General features: G+C 48.8%; 1 protein-coding gene across 2 annotated transcripts in view; it reads right to left on the reverse strand.

The window, feature by feature from the left end:
- Fhos (Formin homology 2 domain containing) overlaps positions 1-22,382 on the reverse strand; it is a 194,606-nt gene that overhangs the window by 127,376 nt on the left and 44,848 nt on the right. For both annotated transcript variants that reach the window (XM_072287961.1, XM_055062679.2), the window contains exon 2: positions 7,974-8,095. In XM_072287961.1, the coding sequence (XP_072144062.1) occupies positions 7,974-8,095 (122 nt within the window). The remainder of the gene's footprint in view (positions 1-7,973; positions 8,096-22,382) is intronic.

Below are 22,382 nucleotides of genomic sequence, written 5' to 3' on the forward strand. Positions count from 1 at the left end.
GCAGTTGTAATGTGGAACGACAATCCGCCAAGAATGAATGGGCGATGCGCCGAATCAAATAAAGCTACTAATAAGCGGAACTGCCCCACGTGAGTAGGAGCGTGTTTAAAAGAAAAATATGTTCATCACATAGTATATTACTGTAATTGCACATCCCCTATTCATCGTCTCGAGCCGGTAGGAGACTTGTTTTATTGCACAACATGCGAACTAATTAATGTCGGCCTAATCAACATTTCGCTACTCAAAGTAACGACCTGAATTTTTTTCTTTTTTCCCCATTTTTCTTCTGCCCACCTTCTTAGGGCATTTCTTTTCCTTCGTCCCATTCCCTGCAGAGTAGCATGTAGGCGAAAATACGTCGGCTAAACCCTCTGCATTTTCAATAAAGAGCTTTCTCTCTCTTTCCACTCAAAGTAAAGATGCAATTTCGATCACGCGACCCATAACGGCGAAATTTCCTAGCTGTCTTTGCTGTGAAGTCTCAGAGCGCATGCACCACCCCTTGGCAACTGCCAATAAGTGGAGCAGCAGGCGTGTGCTAATTAAGGTCCCTAGATAAAAAAAGGTTTCCAAGGTAGCGACACTCATTGTTCTTGGCGCCGTCCTCCTCACTCTCGCGCGATTAGTCTCTCTATATTTTCCTTCATTCGCGTCTGTGATTGGTGCATTGCTTGCATGTGATGTTCCAAAAGGCTAGAGGTGATATTCATTATTTTGCAAAACGTTCAAAACTAGTGCGTATGCGCCAATGATCCGGTCTGAAGGATAATCGTAGCCAAGAGACAGAACGTGTGCCACAGCCGCTGCATAAAAAGGAACACGACGTTGTACAATTCAGTACGAGCAGCTCCGTACAGCTCTGTGGAAGCTGTACAAAACAGCAAAAACTCACCACGTCAAAGTGACGTGTACGCGTTAAACATGCAGTAATATGCCGAACAAAACTGAATTTTCTTCAGAATAGCCGCAGGCTGCCCCATTTCGAAAGGAATAAAAAATGGCTGCCGGCCATCACTCAGGCACTGGCTACTCGCACCTGCCAGAGAGGATGGGTTTATTTTCACATAATAAATCTTTTTGCGTGGCCGTGTAACGTTTTCGAGCACTTTCGGAACCTCTACGACCTCGTTCTGTCAACTCTTCTTTGCTGGGGATCCGTTTTAGCGTCATTCGTAAGCTTACGTTGCACGCCGCCGCGATTTTCTACCAGCCACCGCAAGCAAAGTTAGGTGTAGAGGACCAATGCAGACGCCGGCACCACCCTCTTCATCCGGTTATCGATTTTCAGTGCAATGGCTCTGCCCCATTGAATTCCTCTCCACTTGAGCGGGCTCCTCGCCTCTTGTCAGCCAATTAGACAAGACAATCCGCTCAGTGTAGGCAATGTTATTCGTTTTTCGAGCAAAACAAAAGTGACCTCCTACGAGCAGAGCGTTTGATTGGTCTGTTCAGACAACCCTGCGGGTGACCACCCGACGCTTGCGTCGGAGGTGGACGTCAGGAGAATGGAATAAAAAACATATGGGAATAGTTTTACGTTATATGGCCCCTAATTTCAATAATAACGACAAAACATACATAATGTCCAGCACTCAGCATAAGAAGAGACTAAGCGATGGCTTATTTCACCATGTATTTCTTGCCGTCGGAGTGGACAGCAAGTAACAGGGGTGAATTTGGATCGAAGCGGGCGCATGCGCGGGCGCATGCGAGAAACCACGGTTAGTGGTGTAAAATACAACCTGCACAGTGTAGGCAGTTAGACTACACATATTATGCTTCTTTATATAATATACCTTGTACTAGAAACTAAACGAATACTTACTCTGTGTGTGAAATAATGTATTTATGAAAGAAGTAATTATAACCAATATGAAAGCAAATAACAAGTACTCCTGTTTTTCTGCATGCCCTTATTAGTTTTGAGCTTTCTTAGGGGCGCTTCCGTACAGTGACAGGGAGGAAGTTCTAGGAGGAAACAAGCAGGAAAGGAGGACTGGCGATACCCTGAAAACTTGTTTTATCCAGGGAACTTATAAAGTGCTAACTGTATACATGTGTATGTGTGTGCGTGTGTGGGTACGTGCGTGCGTGGTCACTGAGGCGAAGGCCGGGTCGACGGTCGTGACGTCAGTGAGCTAAAGGTATTTTCATTTCCACGCGTCGACTTCTCTGTGTTTGTGTATGTTCATAATCCGCGGCCGGATCAGGAATCGCGTCTGAGGTTATGAGCTCGCCACAGCCCCGTAGCCGAAAATGATGGTAGATGTAAGTGTGGATTAGTGAAAAGTATGAAAAGGCCACTCATCGAGAGGGCATGAGAGGAGAAGGTATGAGAATCAAACCACGAGGAGAGGGCGCTCCGCGGTTACAAAACACAAGACCAGCCTATATTCGGCGTACAAACGCCACATAAAAGCAGCCAATGTCTGCGCAGGAAAGCCACGCCCTTATTCCGGCAATGCCAAGCGTGAATCTCGACGCGATCCTTCATGAGCGTGGCTGAGACGACGTTCATAAACGGAACAGCGAACAGTACAGGCGCGGAGATGCGCGACGTGTGAAGGCGCCGCTGATGACGCCACGGCAATGCCATCACACCAAACGAATTTACCATGCGTGGCTGACGTCAGGCCCATAGTGCAGTGAAGAGGAAACCGAACAGCACACGCCCGGCGATGCACGAACGCAGCAGAGCGTTAAAAGGGGGCAGGAGGTGAAAATGCAGGATAGTGCACCATGCCGCAGCAATTCACCAAATTAACGCTACGCAATGCCACCGCCACAAATACAGTTAGATGGTCTTTTTTGTTTTGTTTGTTCCTTTCTTTCTTTCTTCGTCCCCGCTAGAAGACAGAACTTGTCCTTCCCGTGCTGCACGCGACATGTCGAAATTTTCTTTTACTATGCAAAAAGAGTCGGAAAGCGAGCTATGTCATCTGCATTGCTTATAGCGCGGGCTCGGCGACTTTTGCCGTTAATTTCTGGCTTAGCTGACATACTTTCTTTGCTCATATAATTGATTTATTTAGCATGTTTCCGCAGCCAAGCAAGCGACGACGCGTGTAATCTAAAAAAAAAAGCAATAATAATGCCCCCCCCCCCCCCCTCCCGAACCAACCGGAGGCTGATGCGCGCAGGCTACACACACTACTCGCCCGCGCAGAGTGGTTCCGTTTACAAGTGCCAGCCGCGATTGGTCATCACCACGGCGGGCCCCTCCCCCCCCCCCTCCCCTCCCCCCCTTCAACCAATGAGGAAACACTGTTACGTAAGAGGAGTTTTGTGAATATGGGTCTACAACTGTCGTTGGCAGTGGCCCCGTTCTTAGCAGCGGCAACACCCCTGCAGGCATGTGACACGTCAGTGCTACCCGACCTGACAGCCGTGTGCTCAACCGTAAAAAGGTTTTTCCCCACGTTTCTTAGAACCGGGCAAAGCGCCTGTGAGTGCTTACAAGTGAAAAAGCAATCGTGAGGCAACGGGAGCCGATGTCATGACTTGTTACGGGAACACAAATGGTGCGACGCTCATAACACGAATGAGTGAAACAGCAAGAAGAAAACTAGTGATAGCAGAGAGCTCGTGTGTTGACACTGTCTTTCAGGCTCCTTGCCTATAAATTCCGTTTCTCAATGAAACATTGCACAAGTTATTGCTCCACGTGCTCATGAAGTACACAACATTCATTTATCATGAGAAGGAGGAAGTTAAGCAAGAGAAGAGAAACGTCGCTCGCCATGCCACGACGACTTCCCGGAGAACAAATATTTGCAAACCCCGCTGCCAGTTCCATTTGAGCGATACATATTCACGGAGTCTCTGGCGTAGTTCATTATTTCTTTTTCCCTAAGGCAGCCCTCACGGCACCTCTAGTGGCTCCTAGGCCCTCGCCCCTGTGTAGTCCACTATATCTCAAGACGGCAGCACGAAGGTTGTCTATTTCACGCAACAGTTTACCTGCAGAAAGGCAGATCTGCTCTTGACAACGGTACCTGCCGTAACGCACTCTCGCACTGCAAGGAGTTATTACCTTTCGATTGAAAGCGAACCCATTCGCTAGCTAGTACCTAGCGCAACTCGGGGCCCGAGCCCCGCTCCTGCGACCCCGCGTCCCGCCGCGTGGCGCCGCCGCACGGCGTTCCAGCGGAGCGGCTCAGGAATGCGGTCGCCACCTGCCAAAAAGCGCCGCCCCCAGTTGGTTCTTTTTGCGTTTCCACGAGAGGAAACGACGAGGCGCGGCGGGCAAGGGTGGCGGGGAAGGGGACGTCACCGGATCCGTGCGAGCCACGTGTCGGCCGGGGGCCACCAATCGCGGTCACCCGTTGAGCCGCGGCTCGTACCCGCAGTTTCACAACTCCGCGGCTCGTGCCTTCTAGCAGCGCGCTCCCCGCGCACCGGCGTAGAACAGCGCGCGACTGGCACACGGCGCTTGGCGGCTGCGCAGCGACACGCGCGCGCCACTCGGCGCTGCTATTTCCGTGGCGCGGCGAAGCTCGAGGGCCTGCATCCCCCCGCGACCGCCGCGGGTAGCGCAGGCTTTGTAGTGGTTATCCTTACGTCACTTTTCGCCCTTTGTCATTGGCTCGCACGCCGCTGTTTTCGCCGGGATCGGCCACTCAGCGCGAAGTGGTTGATTAAAAGAAGAAGAGTACAGATCAAAGGAAAAGACTTCAAAAAAAAAGATAGAATTCTGGGGTTTTAAGTGCAAAAACCACGATTCGGTTATGAGACATGCACGAGGGACTCCGGTTTAATTTTGACCACCTGGGGTTCTTTTAACGTGTACCCAATGCAGGGTACACGAGCGTCTTTGCATTTCAACCCCATTGAAATGCGACCCCGCGCCCTCAGGCTTCGTAGCGCAACGCCTTAGCCACCACGGCGGGTAAAGGAAAATACTCACTGCAAAGTACTATCGCGAATATCGCGCTCAGCATGAAATACAACACGAAAGCGCGTGGCCGCGCTGTAGCTCGTACTGCGCGCGATTGCATAGCGATAGCACATCCGCTGGACTGCTATAATGAGACGATTCCTTTAGCTCGATTCTATAAGCTTACCACCCACGGCTGACAATCGGCCGATTCTGGTAATAAAGTAAGAGGGGCACCGCTCGGCGCAATGACGAAGTGCGAAAATATTATTGACGTAATCCATGCCCTCCTCTGTCGTTAAGAACGGACGAGCGGAAGTTGAAATAAAGGTTTGGTGGCTAAAAACATGCAGAGATAAGTGACTAGAACAAAGGTATTACTTAGCATAGCAGTCTGCGCTATGAGAAGTGCTGTTTAGACCGTCAACCTCAGCAGCATAACGCCATAAGCACCGATGCACCACAGCGGATGGTTCACTGTACACTATGCGCCAATATGAAGGGGACCGTGCACTTCATCTGTTTTCAAACGGCCATTCTCGCAAGCTTGTAAGTCAGGATCTCATTCACTGCCGCTTGCTATATGAATAGTTGTCCAGTTCAAGAATCGTGCTCATGAAATCCCCTTTTCTCTTCTTCTTCTTTATTTAGTGCGCACACGAGGACAATTACCGGTTCTAAACGGAAATCTGGTGTTCGCTTTCACATTGGCAATCGTGTAAACGTGTTAGAAAGATGAAACAAGAATCTCTGGCAGAACCTGCTGCAGTTCCCTACACAAATCTAAGTACACGTATGCCTTGCCATTCAACTGTGACTGGCCACACGTAGCAAGAGGGTGGAATCACTAGCTACTTGTTCTGACGAACGTCAGACGGCGCCTCTATCATTAACATCGTTATCATTGGCTGGCTCCTGTTCTTACGAATCCTCATCGCGTGAGAACCTGGTTTTCGGCCTGTCCTTCGCCAGTAGCCCTTCATCAGATCTTTTTTTCTTCTTTTTCGTGCGCAGTTGCCCCGTTAGAAAAAAGCGAATTCGCTTTTATAAAGGAAGAAAGCTGAAACAGCGGCCCATCTGGCACCAGGGCTGCCTTATAGGCCCCATGATGGCGACATAGCGCGCGTCCATTAGGCGCATCGGCTGCGCCTTAATGAACCCCTCGCCTCCCTCGTGCCGGCCACGCGCTGCTGCCGCGACACGCGTCCAGTAATGGTCGCGCACAGGACCGCCACCGCGCGCTCTGGTCGTTTGTCGCCAAGACCGAATGCGTCGTCAGATGCTGCGCTGGGCTATTGCGCATGCACATGTTCACCGGGCTTAATGACGGGTAACCTCGGCAGGCCACGCGCCTGCCAAGGTGATCCTCCTCGTTGCCCAATGACCTGAGAAAGCGCACCGGAGAAGTGTGACGCCTCACAACGTGCCGCATCGGTGAACCATTGACGGCACAGATGAGTACGTTGCGACACGCGACTTGGAAGACGGACAGAGAGCTCCCTGACTACCTTCGACGAAAACACGCAAGTGCAAGATAAAGTAGACGCAGCATGCACGATTCTGCGGCCTGATTCTTGAGAGCAGTGTGACGAAAATTATGAGAGATGGAGGGCTCACGTGCAACAGCGGCACGTGTACGAGGCAAAGCACGGCTCCTTAGTCGAGCCAGATAGCAAGCAAATGCTGTCGCCCCTCAGCACCGTGTAATTCGTATACCGTTTCGCATCCCCCCTCCACCCCGGCTCCGAATGTCCGTTAGAGACAACCCACGCAGACCATGGTCATGCGTACTCTACGCCCACTGTTTGTTTGTGTAGCTTCGAAACTTAGTTAAAATACGCGAAAAATTGGGCCCAAGACATCAGAACAAGATATATATATATATATATATATATATATATATATATATATATACGAACTAAGCTACTAGTTTGCTAAGAAGGTTGTAACACTCGTCAACTTAAAGTGGACAAGAAAGCTGGCCTAGTTGGTAATTAGAACTGTGCGACATTGTTAATCAACCAACGCTAAATCTAGACAGGAAAATATAAGTGCATAGGACGAACGTTGCACCTGCATTCGTCTTGTGCACTTGTATTTTTGTACAATCAGTATCTAGCGCTGCTTATTCATGGTTGGCTCATATGGCCATTTACGGCGCGCTCAAAAACAAAGAATGGCTTTCGCCTGCCCAGAACACCGGAGCGCAAGAGCACTTTCGCTAGTGTAGAGAAAAGGCCAACTCAAGTGTCTTCCATGTCTTTCCTGATTTCATTTTTTTTGACATTTCTGTGAATACACACTGCTGATGCCTGATAAACTACACTTATTCACTGTGAACCGCAACAGACAAAACATCGCAACTTGATCAAAAGCAGACATGAAAACCCCTTTAAAGTCAGCAGCAGGCAGTGGAGCTGGGTATAGGACTTAAAGAAAAAGTTCGTTCCGATATACGTTATAGCTTGTCACCAGAGCGCTGACTCGCAGAGTACACGTCGTCTATACATTTTTTTTTTATTTTTTTAACTCTCTCTTTGCCTTTTGCGCAGCATATGTTTGTATCACGGCGCAGTGTTTGGACGCACTCCCGTGCCGCTGCTCTCGCTGCGATCTCCCGCGGGATACCCTGTTCCCGCACTTATCAGTGCGACAGATATGCATATCAAACAGATTCATCGCCGCGGCACTTCGTTCGACATATGCCATCGCCAGGCACTTGTATGTCTCTCTCCTTCGAGACTTCCTAGTGCAGCGGTACGCGCGAAGTGGATCTCGGTACCTGCCACTGATCTGTTCTAGCTACTTTTTCGCATAGCGCGGGATAAATGTGGGGCCAGCTACCAATGGAGCCCTTCGCCTCTGATCGCCACAGCTCCGCTTTAACCCAGCAGTTTTTCCCGGTATACACAACGCTCAGCGCAGCGAACAGCTAGACGAATCCAAGCGGCCTCGCGGCATATATGTTGCGCAGCCTGGCCTCAGATCCAACCTGCCGCACATATGAAGGTATATACTAGAAGAGCGCGTGCATAGGCGGGCGATTGGGGCGCCGCAACCGCAAGAGCATGCGCGAACAAAACAGCCGACTCACTTGTCCTGGAATCCTTCGAAGTCGTCGCCCTGCTCGTCGATTGTCGACTCGAGGTCCAGGTAGCTGCCATAGTCGTTGTCGGTCGCATTGATCTTGTACAGTTGCAGCGTGCAGTCGTCCAACTGCGCCAAAGTGGAAGCAAAACATGGGGGGGGGGGGGAGGGGGGGGGCGTGAAAATCGAACCTAGGCACGCCAGCTGTTCGTGGACAAAACGGCGCATATATGAACAAGTAGGCGTTGTGGTGGGCAAAAGCCCAGCCGTTCACTGGTCTCACCTCGACTTCCATCCTCAAGCTTCAGTAAGAGCATGCTTACAAACAAGTTTAAACGATAGGCTGACAAACAGCACTAAGTTTTGTACTTGAGAATCCGTAGCTCGCGATCTCCTGTCGTAGGAATTCACAAGCTAGTGTTATTATCTTACGCAAAACTGCAGTTTTTAATTGTGATGACCGGTGAAATGACGGTTTGCTGCAGTGCCAGCGCTTTACTTAAAGACAGCAGGAGCAAGAGTGTTGGTTGCTGCAGGCCTTGCAAAAGCTGCCGCCATCTTACTCCACCCGTGGGCCACTAATCAAGTGCGGTATTGCGTGAAGCCCGTCACAACACATATGCTAACACAAGGCATGTGGCAACAAAAGACTAAAGGTGAAGACGGATTTACACAGAGGCGCAACAGGCTGCGCGCCATCCATTCCACGGCTCACTATTCACATTCTAGCTCTGTATCACGGAGAAATTAGACGAGCTAGGTAGGAGCCGAAACAGCCCTCTTCTAAATGTCCAGTGTCGTTGCTCGAACAAAATGTCACTTGTTTGTTCGTGTGAGGCCATTTCGCGCTTCAGGCTATCTATTAACACTTTTCGTTCTTTATCAAATTCAGGACACTCTAAAAAATAATGGTTGGCGTCACCAAGCGCTTCGAAGTGCATACACGACGATAACGCCTGTCCTGTCTAGCATCGCCACGTAGTAGTTTCCGCTGGCCTTGTGCGGATGCGATATAAAGCAGGGTAGCTTAACTTCTGCAAGTCCCCTAGTCAGACTAGGTTGGTGCGGTGGAGTCCACAAGCCAGTCAGTTATTTCTCTGTTATATATGAGCGGACACTGGTCCTTTTTGGCAATAGTTTATGACACAAGCGAACTACTGCAGGTTTGAGAGTATATATATATATATATATATATCAAGTCATTGTCAACGTCGAGCGCCTCAAGCTGTACTATGATCCTCATATAGTGAGGAGCTGTTAGGTCGCCGCATGGCTCCCTTTTCGTTCACGGGGGTCAATGTAGCGAAGAAGAGGGTCGCTATAGTGGGCCATCCTCTTCAGCGCTGGTGACTAATAAACACCTTTACAACATGTATATATATATATATATATATATATATATATATGCGGGGTGTGTGTGCTAGCGCACGCTACATGGAGTTCACGTAAAGCGCAGCGTCGCAGAAGGCCAACATTAAGAAACCGAACATCGTCCTGCAATGAAAAACAATAGCTCGCGGCAGAATACTGCGGAAGCACGGAGCTCTTCCCGCAAGCTTTTAAGAACGCGGCCCCTCGCTTATACATACATTCCGACACTGCAGCAAGTACCGCTAGCCTTCTGTTTCACGACCGCAAATGCAATGAACGAGGAGCGCACCCAAAACGCAACGACGGGCCTTTTATAATGAGAACGCGACGGCGGCGGCGCGGACAAGTGCACTTGTGCCGCCGCGTGCGCGAGGTCGATGCTGAAGCACCGGCCACGTGCAGACCGGCGGCTCCAGCCTTGCGCGGACACTCGAGGCCGTGCGACCAGCTCGCCTTCAGTCAACACGCAGAGGGCACACAAAGCCCGAGCAGCAGCCGTTCACGAATGAGGCGAGCACGCAACGCACGCCGCGGTGATCGAAGCAGCGGGCGACTCGCGCACTCAGCCATTTTCCGGTCGACTGAGCCTGCGATGCTCCACACGACAGAAAGTGTGTGTGTTTAGAAAGAGCTTGAAGGGGTGGGGGGGGGGGGGGGGGAGGGGGGACAAAGAAGCCTGCCCGAGGGCTACCGGAGTGCCACAGCCGTCTCGAGTAAGCGCAGCTGCCGAAAAAAGCAAAAAGGAAACGAAAGATCCTCGCACACAAGGCTTATAAATCGGCAGGCCGTCGAACGCTGCCCGACGCTGTTTCATAACCGAGAAAACACCGACAGAAGGAAGCATGTCTCGCATGGTCACCGATGTGTGGCGACGACCTTTTTACAAGGCGCGCCAGTCGCCGCCGAACCTGACCTCGGGTCATGGGAATGCAACCAGACGAAAGCGTGACTGCAGGCGGCGCCTAATACCGTAAAATGGCAGAGCTAACTCCCAGCACGAAACAAAGCGTCCGTCTATGCTCTTTAATATCTCCCGACAACTCACGGAGCCGCAAGCGTGAGTTGCGATAGCAAGTCGCATATCTGCTGTAATGACCGATATACCACACGTGAGCGCCTGCTTTCTTACTTTTTCCTCCCTGGGCCAGCCGTTGATTAAGAAATACTAGTAGATAATATACACCGAACTATAGCAACAAAAATTTACCTTAGAAAGGGTGACAAGGAACGGGTAATGCATTACCCGATTTCATTAAGGGGAACTATAAAGCGCCATATTGGTGCGGCACATCACTACCTGGTAATATTGCACTCAATATTCGAATCAGGCGCACATGTAGCCTCAGTCTAAAAAATCGCGCACATGCACAAACCAAATATTCATTTCAAGAATTCAGGCACTATGAATGAGACATCATTCATAAAAGCCGTACTGAAGTAAACGATGCCTTATGCGCGTTGAGTGTATTTCTATATTGAGACAGCCGCTCATTTTAAACATACAAGGTGATCATTTTCAAGTTTTACGGAATTTTTGGAAATAGCCTGTTGCAGATAACATAATTCCGGTCATTGAGCTGAATTATGCAGAGAGGCGCACGTTACTTGCGCGAGAATTCGAAACAGCCATTAAACTAATTAACGAAAATTCACTACTTATCTTCCGAGTTAATTAACTTACAGCAGATATTGCAGTTTACGAATTGTAGCCGGTGAGTTACCAAGGCGTATCCACTTGGCATGAATTTCCACAATGACACCCTCAGTTTGGAGATATATGCGCCATTAAACTCGCCGCAGAAATGCACTGTTGTTCAACTTACTTTTTCTAACAAAACGCTCTTTTATGCATTCAAGCACAAAAGTAGCTGGAACGCCCATGTATTTCGTCCCACACTTAGGGACATATCTCGAAACTAGCGTCATCCTGGAAATTCATTTCAAGTGGATACGTCCTGTAAGATTAACGGCTACAAATTGCAATATGGTCCGTAAAGTAATTATTTAAGAAGTTCATTAATGAATTTTCGTTAATTAATTGAATATATGTTTCGATTTCTCGTGCTAGTAATGTCCGGCTCTTCGAATAATCCAGCTCCAGGACAATAATTACGATGCCTGCCACAGACAACTTTTAAAAATTCCATAAAACTTAAGTATGATCACCCGTTATATGCAGTTCACTATTCGACGCAATCTAAACAATGAGAAAGCAACAAGCGCGCTGAGCGTTGAGTAGATTAACATGATGTAGAATAAGTCACTCGAGCGCATCATTTAGACTCCTCTGACTATGGGAAAGGTAGACGCTGTGTCAATGAGGATGCCGACACCGCTTTTCGGGCGCATATAAGCATAGAGGGGGAGGGGGGGTACATGCCGCTTTAGCGCTGTGTTGACCGAAATTGTGCACTTGCTACCGTGACCGCTTGTCTCGTCTGAACAGTTTCCTTCTGAATCCTTTGAATTAATGAGCTAACCTAATAAATTCCATGGGTCGTACGGGCGTGCCGTTTGGCAGCAGTCTCCTGATGGTTTCCTTTCCTTAGATTTACTTCAGTTCCTCTTGTGTGTGTACGCATGTGTGTGCATGGTTCTTTTAATTCGAAGAATTTGCCGCAAGGCCATAAAGCGGAAAAGAATCTAAGAAAAGCGTTGGCCATTGTATCGAGGACTATTAGATTTATTTTTCTCACAGTGGCATCACTACGTCACAAATATTGGGCATTGGTTATACATGCGTCGCTGGCACAAATGTCCCAGCTCAGACGCAAACGACCAAGCTACTTGCGCATAAGTGCAGTTCTCGAAGCGTATACCGGCCTGAGCGTCCGTTTATTTATAGTCCTGCGCATTCTCCTGCGTGCACGCTGTGTTCACTCTCTCCCTATTTTAGTCTTTCTATTCCCCTTTCCTTTACCCCCCTGCGTATGGCAGCAAACTGGACGCTCGTCTGGTTGACCTCCCACCGTTTTTACAGAACAGACGTTCGTGAAGAGCCTGTGACTGTAGCCTTGTGCGTTTGCAATGTAAAAGCCACCCAAAGCGCTGCCATACGCTTGAGCTCCACCAGCTTATGTGGACGCCTGTGACTGACATAACAATGAACGTTTGTACATGTGTGTGCGTGCAAATACTGTGAAGTCTCCTTCTCTCCTTCTCATCTTTAAGACACGTTTCCCCCTTTACCAGTGAAGGAAAGACAACCGGGCTCCGCATGCTTAACCTCTATGCCTATCCCTTATCACTCTCTCTCTGTCTCTCACTTACTAAGAAAAGCATGCAGCTGACGCCGTGCAGGAATTGTATCAGTCTCTATGAGAACTTGTTTGTCACCCGACAAATGTAGTCATCCAGTGCATACGGCATCTTATATCTTGAGCATGATGGTACGTGTTCCAAGGCACAGCCAAAGCAGATGTCGCTCATATATGCCGTAACCACAGGAGCCAGATTGTGGAGTCAGTGGGTTTGTTGGCGGATTGACAGCAGCTTAGTCTTGGATCTTTGATTGCACAAAGCGAATCAGTGTACATCTGCACAACCGTGCTGTTGGGTAAAGTGCTGATAGACTTGACGCCATCGTGTATCCACTGTAGCTGACGTACCGACGAGTCAGGCGGTTCTGTCTAGTGAGTGCTGGAGATCGAATTGCGGGATGACATCGACACACGAAGGTGGCTCATCCTTTTTGCGAAAGAGCCGCTGCATCCCTGTATACGACAAATTGACTCTCGGGGACAGTAGTCTCACTAGCCTTGTAGTTGAATTTGTGGTGCTGGGTGTAAAGAACCACGGAAGAAGATCACCTTGCACCGGTGGTCTGCGCGGGCCGTCCATGAGACTTCGATGTCGCTACCGCAGTATTGTGACTTTAATAATCTCGCTTGTTCAATCTGTGTTAGAATCTCTGATATGGTGTCGACCTGAGCATGCCCTTGCAAAACTGGAATCGGCGTGACCCAAGGGGGATCTGTGACTTGTCTCATGCCGTCGCTTGTAACACCTAGTCTGGCCCACTGCCGTGCGTGGACACGTCTGTGCAATTGCGCTTCATAGACAATGCGCGGCGAAAGAACTGAGCCCACAAGGCACCGACCGAGCTACCTCAGTACGCGCACCGCCTCGGCGTAATGCAATTTTTAGGTGAATATTTATACTGCCTAATTCCCAGTAAAGGTCACTGATTTGAAAGATCTCGCTGTCGGGACCGCAGCTTCACGTGCATGCTGCTGGTGCAGACGTGCGTGGAGGCCTGACAGCAGCGCCCCGAAGACACACGACGATGCCCGAGATCAGGAATTGCGATTTCTCAGAATACAGGAACTCGAACGACGCGTGCGAAGTGGCGGAATCTTCTTCCAGACTCTGCAGATGCCATGGAAGCGGAACGAAGGGGAAGGGGCAGTACGGGAGAGGAGAGGGAGTCGGAATGGGGCAGGCTAGACGCTGTTGGGCAGGCTGACCGACGCACAGCAGCGAGAGGGATACACACGACATCCGGGGCGCTCGTCGCCGCGCGTGAATGCGGCGCGCGGAGATGAATCGGAAGCAGTTCTATCGGGATCCGGTTTGACGCGTCGCCATGGAGGCTCCCGGACGCCGCGACGGTCGGGCCGCCCCTAGACAGGAGGCGCGCGGCAATGCGCTGGAGGGGGCCCACGCAGTGTCGCGCAACAGTTCTTCCCGCCGACCGTCAAGCCGGACAGAGAAGGAAACGAAGCTTTCCCTCCACTTTTAATTTTGCAAAAAGAAACGAAAGGTATATCGCAAGCGCAAATGTCCGAGCAAGGATACGCGCCACGAAATAACCACAAGACAACCTGCATGGCGTGGTGCCTAGATGGTAGCATGCAAGCAAAGACAGGTGTCAGGGGGGCTCGTCTGAGCGGGAGAGACGCGGCTTCGACACTGGCGCGTGTGGCTGTCCTTTCGTACACCCGCGAACATGCGCAGACAGCTTGACACATGCAGGTCGGTGGACGGTGGATAAGAGGGGAGGGCCAAAACAATACACAGCTGACACAGTTGTTTCTGCGGACGTTCAAACGGCATAAATCTCGGCGGGGAAGCGGCAACAGTCATTTCATGTTCACTGTGGAGTTGACCAAGACCGCAGGCGGACGCCATTCCTCAGCGCACACGTTCAGCGTCGTCGCGATACGCGTCTGGAGCGTCGGCGCCGCTTTTGAAGCAGAACGTGGAAGCGAAGGGAGAGTTGTCCAAACCAGAGTCAGCCGCAGGAGGAGCGACAAAAGGGAAAGAGTAGCGACCGGAGAACCGGCTTCGGCACAGCGTCGGCCGGTGCGAGGCACACTCGCCGCGGTCGGCCGCCGTTTGCTGGATCCTTTCTGCCCCACGGGCGTCGCGCGGGAGACGCCAGCAAGTGGACGACCTTGGCCTTGCGCGCCACCGGCCGCGGCAAGAGCGGCGGCCATAAACTGCGCTCGTGATACGCGGCTCTCCTCCTCCCCGCGGGCCCTGCAAATCGCTGAGACTACGTCCCTTGTTTCCACGCGCAATCTAACGGTACCGAGGGCCCCCGCTCAATAAGCACGTGCTACGCGACACTGTGACACTACAAGCGCTGCCGTGCGCGCAGCGGAGGGCGAATGTTGCAGTCTCGTATGCTGCATCCGCGCTTTCCGTGATTGTAGGTCACAGGTGGTCAGGCTGCTCGCGAATGTTCCGCGTTGTCCAGGTGGTGGGAGCCGACGACCCCGCTTTCTTTCTTCCAAAACATGATTACTATCAGTTTCGCAGATATATGTATGTGCTGAGTAACGCACCATCAACAACAAAGCAGGCGATATATAAGCAGGCAATAGATGCAACGGTCACCACATCAGCACGGCAAGTTTCAGGTTTTCAAAACCAAATCAACGTAAGTAATGCTGAAGGAAACTGCTGCTCAAAGATGCAATATGCCGAATGCAGAATGCTTGTCGACAGCCTCCGTGTGCGTCGTTGTAGGCACTCAGCACACAATGTGAAGACACATTTTGCCATCGCCTCTACCAAATGGTACTCTCTTAAAATTGTACACTATTTACGGCGTAATTCTATCAACCGACAGTTACCCTCAAAAACTTTGTGGCCATTTTATACATACAAGGCTGGTGACAATGTCAGTTCCGGCGTTGACGGATTTATTAAGTGATTAATTGGAGGAAGTGATAACGTCCGGAAGCAACAATGGCGAGAGATGTCATAGGGGTACTGTCCAGGCGGCGCTAAGGCAAAAATGCCGTGGAGTCAACAGCGCCCTTCATACCGCGTTCATGGGTTTCAAGTAGCATAAAATCTGAGCTCGGGCTAAGGAATGCTTGAAGCCGCGCTACATGTGCTCGCCTGAGATTTCGCGCATGAGAGGCTTTGTGTCACGCGATGCAAGTCGCAGGGCCACAAAGATGCTGCGAATACGAAAGCGGTGTGCGAGAAAGTCACAGTCATAGTTTCGCTGCTTTAGACTAGAGCACATATGAAGTCACACGACGTCAACCTGCAACGAAATGTTGCGATTTGTGTCCATTCGATTTACGCGCAGCAACACAGCGGCCAGAGCAACACAGTGTATTTTGTGAATACGGGCCCGCATTTACAAAAGTTTTCTTGTGCTGTGCTGTAAAACTTCGTAAGACTATACAAGTCAGCCAATCGTGATGTTGAACATACTAATGAAGACGGCTGCCTAATGTCAGAGAGCACTTTCCAACTAAAACTTTGGTGAATTCGTCCCACAGTCCTCAAGTCATGACATCTAAGAACGAAGCGCTCTGCTGATCAAGCTAAGACAGGGACAAAATCAGCGGCTAGCGTTCGCACCGTGTTGGCACTAACTGCCGTTAGACAACAGACTACAAACGTGCTTGCGAGGCAAATACAGAAATTCCCTACAGTGACCATCGCAAATCGTGCGACTGAGTATCTGGGCCTGCATTCGCAAAATGATCTTACGCAGTAATTGTTCGCAAAAGAAAAACTCAACCAATTCTGATGTTTGACACATCATGAGCGAAGGCGGCTGCCCAATGGCAAAGAACCCTTCCGAAGGAAAAGTGTTGTGAATTTGGCCCCTGTTAGCTTGTGTGCTCCCCCGCAGAAATATTTCCAGCGGCCATATTCGCAAAGCTTTTCGTTTAGGAAGTACTGCTTGCCATTGGCCAGCGGCCTTCGCTAATAATTTTTTTATTAATTAATTAATTTATTCATTTATGCAATACTGCAGGCCCAAATGAGGGCCCAAGCAGGAGGGGCAGAATACATAAATATTTACATATGTACACCCGGCCACAAAATATTACGGACCATGAGATCTGAGAAAATGCTGATTATCTCCGCGACCGCACAACGCAGCCTGGTATTTGCATTTCGGGCCTCGACTAGAATATGTTAACAACCTTGCCGTATACAGTTTTACCGGCTACTACTACAAACTGCCCGGGAATCGAACTTTTTCTGAGATCTCGTGGTGCGTAAAGTTTTGTGGCCGGGTGTACGTATATATATACATACACACGCACATATGAAAAAGAAATACAAAAGCAATGCAACATTTGTAAATATCAGAAGAAAATATCAGAATAAAACTAAAACGAAAGCGACGACTAATAAAATTAAGAGAAGGTACACTGAAGGAAGACAACCCGACAAACATTAGAACAGTAGCACACGCATATATGAGCACTTGCAACCACTATCGTGAGATAGTGGTTGCAATACGTACAACATAACGATTTGCTGACACCTGCTCTTACGGACAGATGTGGCGTAATTAACAACGTTTTTGTAACATTTCTATGAATATGGGACTCGTTACGTAAGTGCTGTCCGCTATTGGCCTTCGCCGCGGTGCACTGAACGTCTCGTTTTCAAGCCATCTCTGTCATGAGCTGTAGAACTACAAACGCTGGTCCATGAGGAAACGTTCTTGATTTCGCAAAGTTTTGTTCACCCGAGCCTATAGAAGGCCCAGTCAAGCGTATAGCTATCAGAGAAAGCTACAGAACAGACAAAATTGCTACTAAACTAATGATAAGCGAAAAAGCAGAACTAATAAAAAGCTTTTCGTTGCTAAGAACAGTTTGCCATTGGCAGGCCGCCTTCGCAAAAATAAGTGAAGATGCAATTCGGCCCAGTTTACTTATACAACGTTGCAGAAATTGCACTGTTTCACACAAAACCAATACAGGAATTACTAGTGAACGGGATCGGCACACGCAGAGCGCTTTGTGCGGTGTGCCGAATTGCGGTGTTCGTGCCGAATTGGAAGTCATTCTTGGTTTTGTGCGAAAGAGCGCGCTTATCAAAAACACTCCGAAATAATATGTCGAGCATTAAGATTTACTAGCACTTTCACTTCTTAACAGTTCCAACGTAAAAAACGTTTTCTTTGTGTGCGTGTGTGCCATGGAAAGCGAACCTTGATCTTCACTACCACTAAATTTAGAGTGTACTAGAATATGGTCGTTTTATTCTAGTATACTTTACTAAAAGATCTGAAAGTATAACTTTCCGCGCAATGAAACCAACAGTGTAGATGACTGTCGCAACACTCGTTGAAGTAATAACGATGGAAGCGGCGAAAAGCAGCGAGTTCACAGTCGTCCCATCTCAAAACATGCATGGGCGGCTCTTGGCTTCAACAGGCTTACATCTACATTTCAGCTAAGCTTTGTAACTATGCTTTGTAAACAGCGGGGCAAATTTTTACATCGAACAGCTGTTACATCGGCACCACGCGCCAAAGCTCTCCAGCCGTGTTCAGTCCGAAAGAAAATCATAGTGCATGTCGCCATGCGTCTAATAAGATGAAATGCAACAGTACCAAGAACAGAAGGAACAGAAGAACACCCTCATTGAACCTGAGAATTTTCCTCCTGAAACATATTTACGCTCTAATTACCTTCGCCGCGACAGCGTTCGTTCTTTCTTTCGTTTTCTTCCCCCCCCCCCCCCCCTCTCCGAATTGCGAAGTTACGCGAAGCTAACAAAGCTGCACGTACACTAGCAATGAGATGTAACAAAGTCAATTGCCTGTCAAATTTAGGCGTAAGATTAAAAATAAAAACCTATTTAAGACAGTGTTCAAAGAAGGAAAACGAATTGAAATAAACGCTAGTTGGAAGTTATAAGCGGCCGTCCTCTCGTTTGCGTACTTTTCGTCCTCGTCCGTAGCGCTCTTCCGAGCATATATGAAATGTCAAGATGAACCAAGTCGCCCAAATCAAGGTACTGCTGCTAATTAAGAGCATCGATAGAGCGCGCGTGTACCCTGCGTATGTCAATTATCCGCTTCACGAAGAGGCTCATCGTTGTTCGCGGTGGTTCAGCGTTCCTGCTAATCGTTCTTGCTCTCCGAAGACTACGTAAGCATATAAAGCCATAATGGAAAATAAGGTCCTACGGCGAGGTTTTGCCTCTGGTTACACAAAGGAACCTAATTTTGAATGGGTTAATGCCGAAGTCCTTTTACAATGCTCGCTGTGAAACATGTAAAAGTAGAAAAAAGAAAAGAAAGAGAACACCCGTGTCACAAGGAATCCATAAAAACAATTCTGCAGTTTGTTTTCAAGAGAACAAAGACTCCTTCAAAATTTTTGACGTCTTCATAGGAAGTGTATATGAAGTGTAAAAAAGGTTTTTGCTCCCGGAGACACATACATTTCTCTTTATTCTTTAACACGATTCAGGGCATCAGACACGGACCGCCGTGGTGGTGTAGTGGCTTTGGTGTTTCGCTGCTAAGCCCGAGTGCGCGAGATCAAATCCCGGCCGCGGCAGCCACACTACGATGGGGGCGAAATGTAGAAACACACGTGCAGTGGGTGCACGTTAAAAACCTCCAGGTGGTCGAAATTAATGGGGATATACCCTGCTACGGCGTGCCTCACAGTCATATCATGGTTTTGGCACGTATTAGCCCGGAATTTAATTTTTTTTTTCCCATCAGCCATGGAAATACATACATTAACAACATCTCTATTAACGGCTTGCGACTTGTACTTAATCCAGTGAAAACCTGGCTTGGAGAAATAAAGCAGCATTAATTATTCCTTTTTTGAATTTGCGCCAAATATATACATGCATTTTCCTAGAACAAAAAAAAAAACAGAAGGCAAAACGAAAAAGAAAATAGAAGAAAAAAAATTTGAGAAGGTGCTGTATCACTTCGCCCACAAATACGTTCGTGACACCGGCCAAAATACAGGAAACGCACTACACTCTTAAACAAATGTGCACTCTGGGTCGTATCTTGCCACACAACGATAATCGTCACCTGTCTTGCGTTTCCTTCCTTGAAAACGCTGCGCTCGCTACTCTCCTGTCGAGGATGCTCTGTCGTGCTGATAACGCGCATACCGTTCGTGACTTGGAAGTACCGGGCTTGCAGCGTTAAATAATGGAAATGCGGACAAGACAGATGACGATTATTGTTGCGTGACAAGATACGACCCAAAGGGTGTAATTTTGCTTGAGAGTGTAGTAGCTGTGAATAAACAACCACGCTATATTCAACACTACCCCCTTTGTCAAGCGAAAAGAACAAGTTATCACGCCGTGCCGATTACCAGTGCTATGGGCAACCAGCGCATGACGCTTCGCCTGTCAACAGCAGCGCCGTAACACGCAGCCTAGCGAGCGGTGGACACAGTTATCAGTAGCACATACTGCGATTTCGTGTCAGCAAATTCGCCGATCATCTCGAGACACTTTTCACGGCTCCTCCCATGACAGGAAAGCGAGGAGCTAGGACGCAGCAGCGCATGTGCTCAAACAACGCGCATGGTGGCTGGGCGCATCGGGCTAAGCAAACGTTGATACAGGCGCACGTCTGTTATCGTTAAATATGTTGTGCCATCTTCATAGACTCCTTACGGGACGGTGTCAGCAAATTTTAGTTGCGCACTTAAACTGTCGTAGCGCCTCCTGGCCAGTGCTGATTCCCCACAGATGAAGCGCGGCGATCTTGTGAAAGAGCTGAATTCGCCTGTGATACAAAACTTCGCCAAGTAGATAAAAACAGTACGCAGTACAGTGTTGTCCTTTGTTTTTTTCTGCAACAGTCTGCAATATTTTGTTTTAGCTGCCAAGATTCTTTATGCGCTTCAACATCTGCGCTGTTTGCGGAAAAAAAAATATTTAGCGCCACGACAGCACCGCAAGAGCGCGAGCGCTAAAAGAAATGGCTCATGACGAAACCTTTGTGGTTCGCGCCACAGTGCACATGACCATAGAGTTTCATATAATCATTGCTAGAGGGAACTATGGCGCTCGTGTCCCGTCATCGTTCCCATCATTCCCATGATGGATGGACGATCGTAGTGCCCGAGTTCCCTCTGGTAATTATTGTATGAAACTCTATGCACATGACAGTCTTAAATACCAGCAACGAGGTGAAAAAAGCGAAACGAAGGAAATGCCGTGTTGCCGTGAAAAGATGTTGCCGTGGAAAGTAGTCCGGGGGTCCAGACTCGCAACCTTCTTGCCGGCTTAGAAGGTGTCGAACGTTATCACCAATGCGCCAGTGCTGCACCCTGCAGCACCGTAGCATCTGAAAGTTGCGCAGACCTCCCTGACTTCACTTATATAACAAGGCTGTCCACTCGTGTACGGGGAACGCGTCACTATAGCGCTTACGCCGTTTCGTCTATACTTTTGGGAAGAAAGTGGCATGTATGACGAGTAACACAAATATAAATTAACAAAGGATTATTCCGCAGGCCTTAATTCATTCCAAATTGCAAGCTGTTAAGAGCGCTTTTTTATTAATATAGCGCTGTTTTGAAGTAATGAAAGCTGAATCATTAAATTATGCACAACTGTTCAATTCAAAGTGACATTGTATTCTTCGTAAGTCGCTCTTCAGCGCCAAAGCCTGACATAGCTAAGTTTGCACGCGTCTGGACGAAAAAAAAAAAAAAAGACGATGAGGCGCGCGATGTCAGCCGCAAGAAAATGGCCCCATGGCATCTCTGACGTGCTGCAGGGCGTGCAAAATTTATGTCCTCCAGTCATTTCTAGTGCGTCCCATCCATGTAATTGCACGTTAGCGAAAGATTGCGTCTTACTGCAGAAGCCACATCTGCTTGCTGATTGCGGCTGCTAGATGCGTTATCTGTTGATGTCTAGAATTTTTCGGGTTTAATTCGGAAAGGTTTTCGTTCCTAAGTGCTGTTTGCCGTCGGATCGTTTCTCGATAACCTCACGATATGTCCGACATCACGATTGGCTGGCATTCGGTCTCACGAACATTTGTAACGTAAGTACTTTTTTTGTGAATACTGGCATTGGTCATGACTTACGAGGAGTGGATAAACTCGTTGCGATAGGTGTACGCGTATAACCAGTGTGTGTGTGTGTGTGTGTGCGTGTGCGTGTGTGTGTGTGTGTGTGTGTGTGTGTGTGTGTGTGTGTGTGTGTGTGTGTGTGTGTGTGTGTGTGTGTGAGTGTGTGTGCGTGCGTGCGTGCGTGTGTGTGTGTGTGTGTGTGTGTCTTGCAGCAAGAACAAGAAAGATAAGAAATCATATTGTTCGTCAAACCTCCCTTGAGGTGCTTCTTCGGATACGAGAATTTTAGGCCAGATCAGGACTACAGAATGGCTGGTCAAACTCTTGAATCACACTCCCGGAGCAACGCGAAATTTGCGAACCGGCGCGCTGTCGTGCAAGAGATGAACGACCTTTCTCACCAACCCTCGTCGTTTCTTCACGACGGCCGCAAACAGTTTTCGGAGAGACTTGGAATAAACTTTTTTTTTTATTACCGTCCTGCTGTTGTCCAGGAAATCAATCATCAGGATCCCGGGATCTTTGCCGTACCAGGAAATGGACGCCATCATTTTTTCCCCGAGCGCTGGATCTTGAATATTTTTGCGAGGGGAGGCGAGAGGGGACACGGAATGCCTGCGTTGTATAGACTGCTGCTTTGTTTCTGGGTCCCACTAGTAAAGTTACATCCCATCCCCGGCCACAAGACAGGCGGGAAAATCTTTCAGACGCGAATGAAGGCCCAAAAGCTCCCTTGATGAATGCACACGGTGGTT

Source organism: Dermacentor andersoni, chromosome 1 (genome assembly GCF_023375885.2).
Source record: "Dermacentor andersoni chromosome 1, qqDerAnde1_hic_scaffold, whole genome shotgun sequence".
Classification (NCBI taxonomy): Eukaryota; Metazoa; Arthropoda; class Arachnida; order Ixodida; family Ixodidae; genus Dermacentor; species Dermacentor andersoni.